General features: G+C 42.9%; 1 protein-coding gene across 3 annotated transcripts in view; it reads left to right on the top strand.

Annotated features, from left to right (window-relative positions):
- The window catches only part of srrt (serrate RNA effector molecule homolog (Arabidopsis)), a 72571-nt gene extending 61432 nt beyond the window's left edge, over positions 1 to 11139 (top strand). For all 3 annotated transcript variants that reach the window (XM_073049051.1, XM_073049048.1, XM_073049050.1), the window contains exon 21: positions 10810 to 11139. In XM_073049051.1, the coding sequence (XP_072905152.1) occupies positions 10810 to 10885 (76 nt within the window). In that variant the 3' untranslated portion in view covers positions 10886 to 11139. The remainder of the gene's footprint in view (positions 1 to 10809) is intronic.
- The last annotated feature ends 3135 nt before the right edge of the window (positions 11140 to 14274 follow it).

Genomic DNA, 14274 nt, shown 5'->3' with positions numbered 1-14274 from the left:
ACTCTATCTGTACCCCTCAGAATTTTGTGCACTTTGTCAAGTGTCCCCTCATCTCCAATGGTCCAAGTAATATAAAGACCAACCCCATTCAACTTTTCCCTGTAACTCAGGTCCTCAAGTACCTAGTAATACTCTCTGTTCAATGTTATTTCTATCTTTCCTGTAGGTAGGTGACCAGAGCTGCACACAATAATCCAAATTAGGCCTCATCAACATGTCATACAATTTCAGCATAAAATCCTAAATCCTGTACGCAATACTTTAATTTATGGAGCCAATGTGTCAGAAACTCTCCTTATGACTCTTTCTACCTGTGATGCCTCTTTCAAGGGATTATAAGTCTGTATTCCCCGATCCCTCCGTTCTGCAGTACCCTACCACTCACCATGATTTGTCCTCCCAAAGTGAAAAATCTCATACATACCTGCATTAACTTCCATCTGTCACGTTTAAGCCCATTTTTTCCCCGTTGGTCCACATTCCGCTGTCTGCCCCATGATTTGAAAGCTTATCATAGTGCCTTAGAGGATAGAGTTACTGCTCAAGTCCAGGCATGCCGTTTTTCCTTCCCTCCCTATCTTCCTTTTCACATGCACATGAAATTCTTCTCTGATGCTGAACCTCAAGTCTCCTGTTCAATATAATTGTTCCTGTTGTTGTAGGGAACGAGTCAGCTGGGGTATTTGAAGGTCCAATGTCTCCATGTCTGAGTCTGAAGGTGCTGGAGATGCTGGGCTGTATTGGAGTTAAGAGGACCGTGTATATGTGTGGTTGGGAGAAAGGAACAAGGCTTGTTTTGCTGTGCTTTTGTTGCTTGTTGGGTTCTGACTTGTTGTGCTCTATGTTATTCTGCTGAACATTGTGGGCATGCTGTGTTGGTGCCAGAATGTGTGGCAATGCTTGCAGGCTGTCCCCAGCACACCCTGTGGTTTGTTGGCTGTTAACACAAATGACGTGTTTCACTGCACGCCTCAATGTACGTGTGACAAATAACCTTGAATCCTGAATCTAAAAGCACTCTACGTTAGTGTAATACTTTGTTAATCTGGCATTGATTTAAATATCGCTTGTAAATTTCAGTATTTATCCTTGGTACATAAAAAATATCTACTGTTGTCTAGTTGGAGGTGCAGGAAGTCAGTGCTAAGATCTTTGTAGGAGCTGTGTGTTAATGTCCTCCCGCCCATCCATCATGGAAGGGTTAAGTCCACTCAGCATTTTGTTTTTGCTTTATGCTGTCCCATTTGGACGGCACGGTAGCATAGTGGTTAGCACAACATTTTACAGTACCAGCGACCCAGGTTCAATTCCCATAGCTGCCTGTAAGGAGTTTGGACATTCTCCCCGTCACCACGTGGTTTTCCTCTGGGTGCTCCAGTTTCAAATTAGTCATTGTATGTTGTCCTGTGATTAAGCTACGGTTAAATTCATTGTACATTGTCCCGTGATTAGGCTACGGTTAAATTCATTGTACGTTGTCCCGTGATTAGGCTACACTTAAATTCATTGTACGTTGTCCCGTGATTAGGCTACGGTTAAATTCATTGTACATTGTCCCGTGATTAGGCTACAGTAAAATTCATTGTACGTTGTCCCCTGATTAGGCTACGGTTAAATCAAGGGTTGCTGAACAGTGCTTTTTCTCTGCTGTCTCTCAATAAATAACTAACTGTCTCAAAATGCCCCATCCAAAGGAAAGAGCAACCAGATTCAGATTCATATTTCATCTGCCAGACATACTTTGAAACATGCAGTGAAATGCATTGTTTGCATTAACAGCCAACACCAAGATGTGCTGGGGACAGTGCATAAGTGTTGCCACACATGCTTTGTAGGCTCTAACATTGCGTGTCCACTGTGCTCAGTAGAGAAACAAACAAACAATAACAGCAAAAAAGCTGGCTAAGTGCAGTGGAAATTCCATTTGTTAAACTTTGTTTTACTTTAAAGTACAATCTAGTATTGGAGATTATAAGATCATTTACCATTTAGGAGCCATTCAGCCTAATCCATTGTTGTGTTTGTGAAAGAGTTTCCTTTCTAACTCCTGCCTAATCTATTGAGCCATTTGAATGAGTTGCCCAGTCTAATATCACCTTCCCCAGTCTTGGGTGTGTTACCTTGCAGTACACCCCTCAGTACAGATTGAGGTTCTGTTTAAATGTCATTAGGGTGTCTGTCTTCACCACCCTTTCGGTTTTAGATCCAGATATATTGATCACATGTTTTGTTGCCTTGAGACAAATGAAGGTGGATATATCCCCAGGGTCTAACAAGGTGTTCCCTTGGACTCTGTGAAAGGCTGATACAGAAATTGTAGGAGCCCTCTAGCGGATGTAAAACGACCTCTGAAGTGTCGGAGGATGGCCACTGTTCTTTTGTTTAAGAAGGGCTCTGAGAATGAGCCACAAAATTACAGGCTGGTGAGCCTGCCATAGTAATCATCATCATTACGTGTCATGTCATATGATGTAGGTATTGTTTGGCAAATTTTTCTATAGAAATGGGTTGCCATTGCCTTTTTCTGGGCAGTGTCTTTACAAGACAGGTGTCCCTAGCCATTATCCCTTTAGAGATTGCCTGACATAACCGGGATTTGTGATGTGCACCAGCTGCTCATACGATCATCCACCACTTTCTCACATGGCTTCACATGATCCTGATCAGGGGGCGAAGGGGTGCCTTACACCTCCTTTGGTAGAGACGTATCTCCACCCTGCCACCCATCAATAGTAGGGAAAATATTGGAAAATATTCTAAGAGACCAGAGACGTAAATATTTGGATATACAGGAACTGATTAGGGATAATCAACGTGGCTTTGTGCATGATAAGTCATGCCTAGCCAATCTTAGAGTTTTTTGAGGTTACCAGGAAGGTTGGTGAAGGCAGGGCAGTGAATATTGTCTGTTTGAACTTCAGCAAGGCTGTTGACGAGGTCCCACATGGGAGCTTGGTCAAGAAAGATTAATCACTTGGCATTCAAGATTAGGTAGTAAATTGGATTAGACAGTGGTTGCCTCTCTGAAGGGAGGCCTGTGACTAATGGTGTGCTGCAGGGATCAGTTGTTGTTTGTCACCAATATCAATTATCTGGATGATCATGTGCTAGACTAAATCAGCAAATCATACAATGACACCAAGATTGTAGGTCTAGTGGACAGCGAGGAAGACTGTCAAATCTTGCACCGAGATTTGGACCAGCTGGAAAAGTGGGCTGAAAAATGGCCGATGGAACTTAATGCAGGCAAGTGTGAGGTGTTGTACTTTGAGACGACTAACCAGGGTAGGTTTTACATGGTGAGCGGAAGGACACTGACAAATGTTGTGGGTGAGATGGATCTGGGAACACAGATCCATAATTCCTTGAAAGTGACATCACAGGTAGAAAGGGTGGTAAAGAGAGCTTTTGGCACATTGGTCTTAAAATCAATATACTGAGCCCAGGAGTTGGGATGTTATGTTGAAGACATTGGTGAGTCCTATTTTGGAGTATTGAGTGTAGTTTTGGTCACCTACCTACAGGAAAGATGTAAATAAGTTTGAAAGAGTGCCAGAAAATTTACAAGGATGTTGCAAGAACTTGAGGACCTGAGTTAATCGGGAAAGGTTCAATAGGTTAAGAATTTATTCTTTAGAATGTAGAAGATTGAGGGGAGATTTGATACGAAATTATGAGAGCTATAAATAGGATAAATGCAAGCAGGCTTTTCCCACTGAGTCTGCTCTGCATTCGGTCATGGTTGATCTTTTATCCCTCTCATCCCATTCTCCTGCCTTCTACCCATAACCTTTGATGCCCTAGCTGAGCAAGAACCTAGCAACCTCCAATTTAAACGTACCTGATGGCTTGGCCTCCACAAAGTCACTATCCTCTGACTGATGAACTTCCTCCTCATCTCTGTTCTAAAGGGACATCCTTATATTCTGAGGCTGTGCCCTGTGGTCCTGGACTCTCCCACTGTAGGAAACATCCTCTCCATATCCACCTTATCTAGACATTTCAATATTTGAAATGTTTCAATGAAATCTTCCCCTCATTCTTCTAAACTCCAGCAAGTACAGTCTGCAAGCCATCAAACACTCCTCATACATTAACCCTTCCATTTCCGGAGTTAATCTTATGAGCCTCCTCTGGGCATCTTCAATGCCAGCATGTCCCTTGGATAAGGGTCCCAAAGCTCAGAGTGATCAGCCCAGTGCCTTATAAAGCTCAGCCCTCAGACCCATATTGAATTGGGCTGTGCTGATTCCTGGCATTATGCGTGAGCAGGCTTTGGGCGACACTGCATTGTCCCAGTTACTCCAATGAACGATGGGCGAGTGTCCGTCTAAACGGAATATTGGGTTTTGGATATTTTAATGTCTCAAGCCTAAAGTTTTGCTGTTTACCTGGACTTCTTGGATATCTGCCTCTGGCACACCCAGTCCCACAGCGAGGTTGCAGAGCAGAAGTCTTGTTTTCAGCAACTCCAAGCGTTTGGAGATGCTACTCTTGTTGCTATTCAATTTTGAAACTCTTATGTTCCTTAACTTACAATCATCCAGTTTGCTGGTATCTGAGAAGAGTCAAAGGTGTCCTTATTGCAACCTAAAAGATAAAACAGGGCCTATACCAGTTGGGATTGACAGTGGGAATATCCTGAACTTGGAGAAATTTATTGAGAAGAAGGCATTCCACGTTACAGTGTCAGCCAGATGGTCTGCTAACATTATAACATTCTCTAAGATAAATTTAACCCTTCCCTCCTACAGAGCCCTCCATTTTTCTATCATTCATGTGCCGATCTAAGTCTCTTAGATGTCTCTGATGTATCTGCCTCTTCCATGCACCCACCACTTTCTGATACTATCCCATACCCCTCCCCCCATACTTACCTTCAGTCACCTTGAAAGTATGCCCCATCATAGATAGATAGATAGATAGATAGATACTTTATTCATCCCCATGGGGAAATTCAACTTTTTTCCAATGTCCCATACACTTGTAGCAAAACTAATTACATACAATACTTAACTCAGTAAAAAATATGATATGCATCTAAATCACTATCTCAAAAAGCATTAATAATAGCTTTTAAAAAGTTCTTAAGTCCTGGCGGTAGAATTGTAAAGCCTAATGGCATTGGGGAGTATTGACCTCTTCATCCTGTCTGAGGAGCATTGTATCGATAGTAACCTGTCGCTGAAACTGCTTCTCTGTCTCTGGATGGTGCTATGTAGAGGATGTTCAGAGTTATCCATAATTGACCGTAGCCTACTCAGCGCCCTTCGCTCAGCTACCAATGTTAAACTCTCCAGTACTTTGCCCACGACAGAGCCATATTACCCATTTCTGCCCTGGGGAAAAAGTCTCTGGATATCCACTCAATCTATGCCTCTTATCGTCTTGTACGCTGTTATCAAATCCTCCTTCACTCCTATTCTCATAAGTATTACCTTTGAGGAAGGAAAAATGATCTAGTACTTTCCTAGCGTATATGACAAACTCTTCTCAGGCTTCCAGCCAGCTACAGGTATCAATTTTATCTGACATTTCGATGGCGAACTCTGCTATCTTCATCAGGGATGATGCCTGGGCATGTCTAGTCTGGTGGTATTTATACACTCGTCATCCATCCCTCCTGATTGGTTTGTCCTCATGCAATCAGGTTTTTGCTGTCCCACCTTGTTGTCAATTGAATTTTACTCCGTGAGACCGTCATCTTTGTAATATAACGAGAGAAAAAGGATTTTAACAATGTCTTCTTTCACCTAGCAATCCCAAAAGCTATTGGTGTGGCACAGTAGTTTTGTGTCATCGAAGTCAATCCTATGGCCAATGCGAATGCGATGCTACCACCAATTACTCCGGGTAACCCAATGGATACACCTCCTTGATGTGGGTTTCTGGCCGACGTACGCTGCTCCACATTCATGGGGAGTCCTGTAAACACCAACCATCCTGAGTCCCTGATCCTCTTTGACCCACATAAGGTGTGATTTGAGCTTCCTTACGTGTTTGTGGATGATATTAATCTTGTATTTCTTCAGGATCCTAGCGATCCTTCCAGAAACTGTGGGAATATCAGGAAGACAGGCGGCAGAGTCGGATTCCTCCTTGTTGTTAGGTTTCCTGGTTTTTCCTTGACCTTTTAGCCATTCTGTAGGAACTTCATACATAATCATCTTATTTCCTCATGGAGACTCTCCGAGTCCAAAATAGTTTTCGTATGGTTAATCGAAGTAGAAAGACCCGTTCTACTTTGGGAGCTGTCCTTAGCTGTCCTTAATGGGAACTCTTGTGAACAGGGACACCATTATCTTAGTGGTTTTGTGGGTTAGTAGATAAAACAGTACAGCACAGTACAAGTCCCTAAACCCGCAATATTGTCTCAACACTTTAATCTATTCCAAGATCAATCCACCCCTTGCCTCCTACAAAGCCTCCTGTTTTTCTTTCATCCAGCTCTTCTAGAATATATCAGTTGGGACATATCAATTCCCACAGCCTGTTCCAAGGAGAAACCCCAAGTTATCTTCCTGTCTATCCACAGAAAGGAACTTTGTCACCACCAGAGCCATTGGAAAATCACTTCTGCATCTTCTCCACTGCCCTCACGTCTTGCCAAAAAGGTTGTGCCCAGAACTGGACACCATTCTCCAGCTGTGGGCCAACCCGTGCTGTGTCTACTTATGACGGAGGCGAGAATTACTTTTCAATTGGTTTGAATTCTCTGCCAGAGGAGAAAAGTTTCTGGGTATATTCAAGTATAAAATGAACGTAGATTTGAATTTCAAAGTTTCAAAGTGATTTGGAAAGTGGATTTGAAGCCATGATTGGGTTGGCCATGATGTTATTGTACTCACATGTATGAGGTTCATGTGAGAGAAATTAAATTGAAAAAGGTATAATTCACTCTGAATGTGAGTTGTGTATAAACAAGTCCAGACAACAACAGCGTTGTGTAATAAATAACTCTATAAAACCCTGGTCGGCAGTACTTAGAATATTGTCTAAATAATTATAAAACCCTGGTTAGGATGTTGTGTTCAGTTCTGGTCACCTTATTATTGGAAGGACAGGGAAGCTTTAGAGAGGGAGCAGGGAAGATTTACCAGATTGCTGCCTGGAGTAGAGAGGCTGTCGTATGAGGATAGGTTGAGTGGGTTAGTGCTCTTCTCTTTGGAGCAAAGGCAAGATGCAAGGGCAGTGGAGGTGTAATTTCACAGTGACTCTGGAGATGACAAAATTCATTTCTGCAGACAGAGTGGAAGATAACTGGGGTATTCACTTTGGAATAGGCTGCAAGAACCGATATGTTATAGGAGAGCTGGATGAAAGAAAACTGGAGGAAAGGATTGGATTGATCTTGGAGTAGGTTAAAGGGTTAGCACAACTTTGTGGGATGAAGGACCTGTACTGGGTTGTACTGGGTTCTATGTACTAACCCACAAAACCTCAAAGCTAATGCTTATGAAGATAGTAGTGAAAGAGGATGATAGGGGATTTGATAGAGGTGTATAAGAGGCATAGATTAAGTGGACATCTAGTGCCTTTTTGCTCAGGCAGAAATGGCCAATACAAGAGGACAGCCATTTAAGGTGACTGGAGGAAAATATAGGAGGGTTGTCAAGATGGTGGAGTGATTAGAGGCATTTACAAGACCCTTAGAAACATAGAAAACCTACAGCACAACACAGGCCCTTCGACCCACAGTGCTGTGCCAAACATGTACTTTAGAAATTACCTAGGGTTACCCATAGGGTTACTCTCTATTTTTCATGTGGATTAAATAAAAATGGGGGCTATGTAGGAGGGAGGACTTGGATTGGTCTTGGAGTAGGCTAAACAGTCAGCAGAACATTGTGAACCGAAGGTCCTGTACTATTCAAAGGTTTGGAACGTATGGTATCGGGAGCTCCTGGGCAGAGGACAGAGTTTTGTGTTCAGTCCCACTCTTCCACCAGATCCCTTTTTTGGTAGAATGGTTTCCGTCCGAAGGTGGGATATCGGTTGCTTACGGCCACTCCAATGGTAAAACACTCCATCCTGCACGGAGTAATGGGGTGTGACTATTGAAAATTTAGTCATGACTCCTGGACACATACCAGTCAGCGATGTTTTCTTTGACCTTCATGACTGACAAAATTGTGGGTGTTCGAATTTGTTTCAGAAGGTGTGGACATTTGGGGAATGGACAGGAAAGTCATGAAAATCTCTGCTCACTTCTATCAAGTGGACAGCCAGACACTTTTTCTCAGGACGGAAATGGCTAACAGGAGAGAGGGCATAATTTTAAGGTGGTTCGAGGAAAGAATAAGGGAGATGTCAGAGGTGGGTTTTATTACATAGTGGGGCGTGCCTGGAAAGCTCTTCCAGGGACAGATACATTAGGGACATAGAAGAAACTCGTATATGGGCACATAGATGGTAGAAAAATGGAGGGAGGGCTTTGTGGGACAGAAGGATTAGATTGATGTCAGAGTAGGTCAAAAGGTCAACATAACGTCATGGAATAAAGGACCTGTACTGTTAACTTGTTCTAAAAATGGGCAGGAGGTTGGGGTGCAGATCCCAGTGTATGGAAACCTACTTTGTTGCTGAAAGACTTGCAAAATTAGTTGATTTGCCTTTTGGTTCCGAGGCACTGCAGAGTATCGTTAATCTGCTTCTTTTACTTAAACTTGAACCAAGATCCCACCTTCCGTATGCTGACTTGTGCCATTTCTTCCAGTAGCCTATTCCCTGTTGCGGCTGCCTGTCTGCAAATCAATCAGTTTATAAGTTTCGCCCTCTCATTCAAATCCATCATCTTTGACTAGACCCTAATGTCATCACCAATTGACTGAAATGCACTCCTTCCTCGACCACACTGTATTTACTTGTGCACAAGCAGAACAGCATGGTCCCTGTCAGCAAATTGCTCTGGTTATAACAAAAGAAATGCTGCTTTTATAAAGAAATTGACGAGTTAGGTATTGACCAATTGGTAAATTTGTTCAAATTCTTAATTTGCGTGATCAATCATCAATCGCACTGAGGTAATACAGATATTAATAGCCTTTTGAATCTATATATTAAAGGCCAATAGTACTTCAAAATTAGTAAAGTAACTGATCAATAGTGTCACCCTAGAATTCTTTGTTTGCATCCTTATCCATCGCTGTAGGGTAAATGGCTCTGGTTACCTGCTGTGCAAAGGGAAGCGATGCTCTTCAAAGACCCTTCCTGTCTGGACTGACCGACTGACTGATTGACTTGTTTATCTATCAATCTATCTAATTATTTCAAGGTACAGTGTGGAACAGGCCCTTCCAACCCAACAAACCACACCATCCAGCATCCCATCTATTTAACACTAGCCTAATCACAGGATATTTCACAATGGCCAACTAACCTACTAAACCATATGTTTTTGGACTGTGGGAGTAAACTGGAGAACAAGGATGAAACCAACACAGTCACCAGGAGGATGTACAAACTGCTTAGACAATGACGGGAATTGAACCTGGGTCACTGGAGCTGTAAAGTGATGTGTTAACCACTGCACTACTGTAACTGGCCCACCCCATCTGTAAACTGACCTTATGGATATTACATTAACTCTTGCCTGCTGGAACTTACGTACTACCATCAGCTCCCATCTCAATGCCTCCTGCTCCATTCCAGTTCTGACCTCTGATCATGCCCAGCACTCTTCATAGCACCACGGGCCATCCTACCTTCAGCAACTTGGGCACTCCATCTTGGCTCACCTTCTTCTACTCCCTCACTGCCCTGAAACATCTCATGCAACTCAGGATCAGCTGTAGTCTGATGATGTTCCTGACAAGTGTTTCAAATGGGAACACACAGTGAACTCCAGCACACATAACATAAAATGCTGTACATTTGTGAGACCAAGTGTGGAGTATAGTATGCAGTTCTGGTCAGCTGCCTACAGGAAAGATATAAAACAGAAAATTTACAAGGATGTTGCTGGGTTTTGAGGACCTGAGTTATAGGGAAAGGTTGAATGTGTTAGGACTCTGGAGTGTAGGAGAACGAGGGGAGATTTGATAGAGGTGTACAAAATTGAGGGGTATAAATAGGGTAAATGCAAGCAGGCATTTTCCACTGAGGTTGCCTGGTACTAGATCTACGGGGTTGTGAGATAAAGGTGAAGTATTTAAGGGGAACCTGAGGTGGAACTTACTGGCTTAGAGGATTGTGTGAGTGGAGAATGAGCTGCCAACGGAAATGATTGTGGGTTCGATTGTAACGTTTAAGAGAAGTTTGGATATGTACGTGGATGGAAGGCTGTGGTCCAGGTGCAGGTTTAGAGTAACTGCTTGGCCTGAAGAGATTGTTTCTGTGCCGTAGTGCTGTATGACTCCAGACACTCAGCAATTCAGGTGGCTGCTGTGGAGAAAGTGCCCATGTTAATGTTTTACATTGATTTGGTTTCATCAGAACCTGTGCAGTCTGCAGCTTTTCAATCAGGCTAGCTACAACCACAAACTTCATTTTAAAAAGGAAGTTTGCTGCTGGAACCTGGGAAAGTTGCAGCATTGTGTTGTGAAATGTACTGTGAGTTGGCAGGAGGAAAGAGTGATTGCTATCTTCCATCAACAGAAACTCATGAAGTGAGCTTGAAGTATGAGTGCTCTGTGCAGCCAGTGTGCTGTGTTCCCTCTGGGCAAACCAGGTGGTATTTTCCATAAAGACTCTGAGCAGGAATCAGGTCTCATTGACCCACACGATGACTGCCAGTGACTACAACCATGGCTGACCTAGTCGTGGCTTTTCTGTACCACTCGCTAACAGTACCTCTTGATTTTGTTGCAGGATTTTGCGGGGGGATCCCAGAAACATTGTGGAGTACAGAGACCTGGATGCCCCAGAGGACGTGGACTTCTTCTGAGCTGCCCCAATATGTCCAGCACAGTGTTCATTATCGTTGCCCTTGGGGGCAGAGGGAACTTGGTGTAGCAATTGGAACATTTTGTTGAGGCAGGCGCAATTGTTATAAAGTAGTTCTGTTTTCTCTGAAAACATGACAGACACATGTTCTCATTCTGGCACGTCTTCTTTCTTTTACACACACAGCACTGTACATGAGCGTGCATACATGTAATTTGTCATTTGGAAATGTTTGAAATAAAAAGAATTGTGAAATTTGATGAGAAATCTATTACTTCAGTTCAGGGTGGAGTGGACAGCAACATAATGAAATTCTGAAGATGCTGAAAATCCAGAGCAAATCACACACACAATACTGGAGGAACTCGGCAGGCCAGGTAGCATCTATGGAGGGGAATAAACACTCAGCATTTCAAGCTGAGACCCTTTATCAGAATCCCAACACTGGCAGGCCTAAGCCGACTGCCTTCCAGATTCAAGATTGTTTAATGTCATTTTTCAGGCATCATTCATCATTATGTGCTGTGTTGTATGATGTGGGTGATTTTATAACTGATTATTTGGCAAGTTTTTCACAGAAGTGTTTTGCCATTGGCTCCTGGGCAGCATCTTTACAAGATGGGTGACGCCAGCCATTACCAATACTCCGCAGAGATCACCTGTCTGGTGTCAGTGGTGGCATAACCTGGAATTGAGATACTGTATCTAACAGACCTAACCAGTTCCCCTCCACACCACTCCCCTCCGTCTGGCGGAACTGGAGCATGAAATAATTGTTGCTCTGGATCCAACACAGTGCAAAAAGAACACAAAAAGATTAAGAGCACATTAATAAAAAAGACTAATTTTAAATACATAAAATAGCTTATAAACACAGGCTAATTATGTATACTTCCGCGGTTGCATCCATGTTCGAGTGTTGCTTCAGAAGAAGCATGATACAAAGATAGGTGGAGGGACAGGCAGTTTTGAGGAAGTAAGATACAGAAGGACTTAGTCAGATTAGGAATATGGGCGGAGAAATGAAAGATGGAATACAGTGCTGGGATGTGTATGATTTTGCGTTTTGGTAGAAGAAATAAAAGCATAGACTATTTTCTAAATGGAGATAAAATACAAAAAGCAGAGGTGCAAAGGGATGTGGGAGTGCTTGTGTGGGATTCCCTAAAGGTTAATTTGCAGGTTGAGTCTGTGGTGAGGAAGTCAAATGCAACGTTAGCATTCATTTCAAGAAGACTAGAATATAAAACAAGAATATAATGTTGAGACTTTACAAAGTACTAGTGAGACCTCAGAGCAATTTTGGGCTCTTTATTTTAGAAAGGGTATGCCGAAATTGGAGAGGATTCAAAGAAGATTCACGAAAATGATTCCAGGATTGAATGGCTTGTCATATGAAGAGTGTTTGATGGCTCTTGACCTGTATTCACTGGAATTCAGAAGAATGAGGGGTGGCCTCATTGAAACCTATCGAATGATGAAAGACCTGGATAGAGTGGATGTGGAGACAATATGAGCTGAAGGCCAGAGTGGTGAATCTGTGGATCTGTTGATACAGGCAGCTGTGGAGACCAAGTCTTTTACGTATATTTAAGTCAGAGGGTGATAGATTCCTGATTGATCAGGGCATGAAGCAGTACGGGGGAAATTGGAAGGGGACTGGGGCTGAGAGGAAAAATAGATCAGCCGTAATGAAATGGCGGATAGGTCGAATGGTCTAGTTCTGCTCCGTGTCCACGTGCTTTGGGGTTGTTGGGCCCCGCTGGGGTTTGAGCATCCCACAGATTCACTACTGTCTGGCTAAAGTAGTTCTTCCTACCTGCGTTCTGAAAGGTCACCCTCAATTCTGAGGCTGTGCTCTCTGGTTCTGGATACCCCACCAGAGGAAACATTCTCTCCACATCCACCTTGTCTAGTCCTTTCAACATCTGGTAGGTTATAATGTGATCCCCCTGCATTCTTCTAAATTCCAGTCTGTGCAGCCCCAAAGCTACCAAAACACACCCCATATATTAACCCCTTCATTCCTGGAATCATCCTCGTGAACCTCCTCTGGACTCTCCAATGACAACACATCCTTTCTGAGATATGGGGCCCAAAACAGTTGACAATACTCCAAGTTCGGCCTGACTTGTGTCTTATAGAGGCTCAGCATTATCTCCTTGCTTTTATATTCTATTCCCCTTGAAATAAAAGTGAACATTGCATTTGCCTTCTTTACCACAGACTCAACCTGTAAATTAACCATCTGGGAGTCTTGCACGAGTCTCTCTGCACCTCTGATGTTTGAACCTTCTCCCCATTTAGATAATAGTCTGCACTATTGTTCCTTTTACTAAAGTGCATTATCATACATATCCCAACACTATTTCATCTGTCACTTTTTTGTCCATTCTTCCAACTTGTCTAAGTCCTGCTGCAATTGCATTGCTTCCTCAGCACTACCTACCCCTCCACCTATCTTGGTATCATCTGCAAACTTAGCCACAAAGCCATCAATTCCATTATATTTCCTGTAACACCATAGGATTTTATCTTGTTAAGCATCCTCATGTGTGGTACCTTATCAAATGCCTTTTGGAAATCCAAATAACTGACATCCACTGCCTCTCCTTTGTCCACCCTGCTTGTTACTTCCTCAAAGAACTTATCAGGCAAGATTTCCCTTTACAGAAACCATGCTGACTTTGACTTACTTTATCAAAGTACCCCGAAACCTTATCCTTAATAATAGAGTCTAACACTTTCACAACCATTGAGCTTAGGCTAACTGGCCAATAATTTCCTTTCTTTTGCCTCCCTCCATTCTTAAAGAGTGGAGTGATATTTGCAATCCTCCGGAACCATGCTAGAATCAGGTCATTCTTGAAAGATCATGAGCAATGCATCCTTTATCTCTTCAGCAACCTCTCTCAGGACTCTGGGATGTAGTCCATCTGGCCCAGGTGACTTATCAACGTTTAGACCTTTGCATTGCCTAGCAATTTTTTTCCTTTGTAGTCTGCTTCCCAACACACACGGACCTCTGACATTCTCCTAGGGTCTTCCTCAGTGAAGACTGTTGCAAAGTACTCATTAAGTTCATCTGCCAATTCCTTATCCCCCATTACTACTTCACCAACATCATTTTTCAGTGCTCCAATATCAACTCTCACCTCCCTTTTACTCTTTATATAACTAAAGAAACTTTTGACAGATTTTGAAAGCTTCCAAATCATCCAACTTCCTACTCATTTTTCTACCTTATATGCCCTTTCCTTGGGTTTTATGCAGTCCCTAATTTCCCTTGTCAGCTATGGTTGCCTCCCCCTGTCACTGGACAACTACTTCCTCTGTGGGACATATCTATCCTGCACCTTGTGAACTAGTCCCAGAAACCAGCCACCTCTG

This window comes from Hemitrygon akajei, chromosome 6, assembly GCF_048418815.1.
Source record: "Hemitrygon akajei chromosome 6, sHemAka1.3, whole genome shotgun sequence".
Classification (NCBI taxonomy): domain Eukaryota; kingdom Metazoa; phylum Chordata; class Chondrichthyes; order Myliobatiformes; family Dasyatidae; genus Hemitrygon; species Hemitrygon akajei.
The sequence above is the reverse complement of the archived record's forward strand: the minus strand, read 5'-3'. Positions and strand labels throughout refer to the sequence as shown.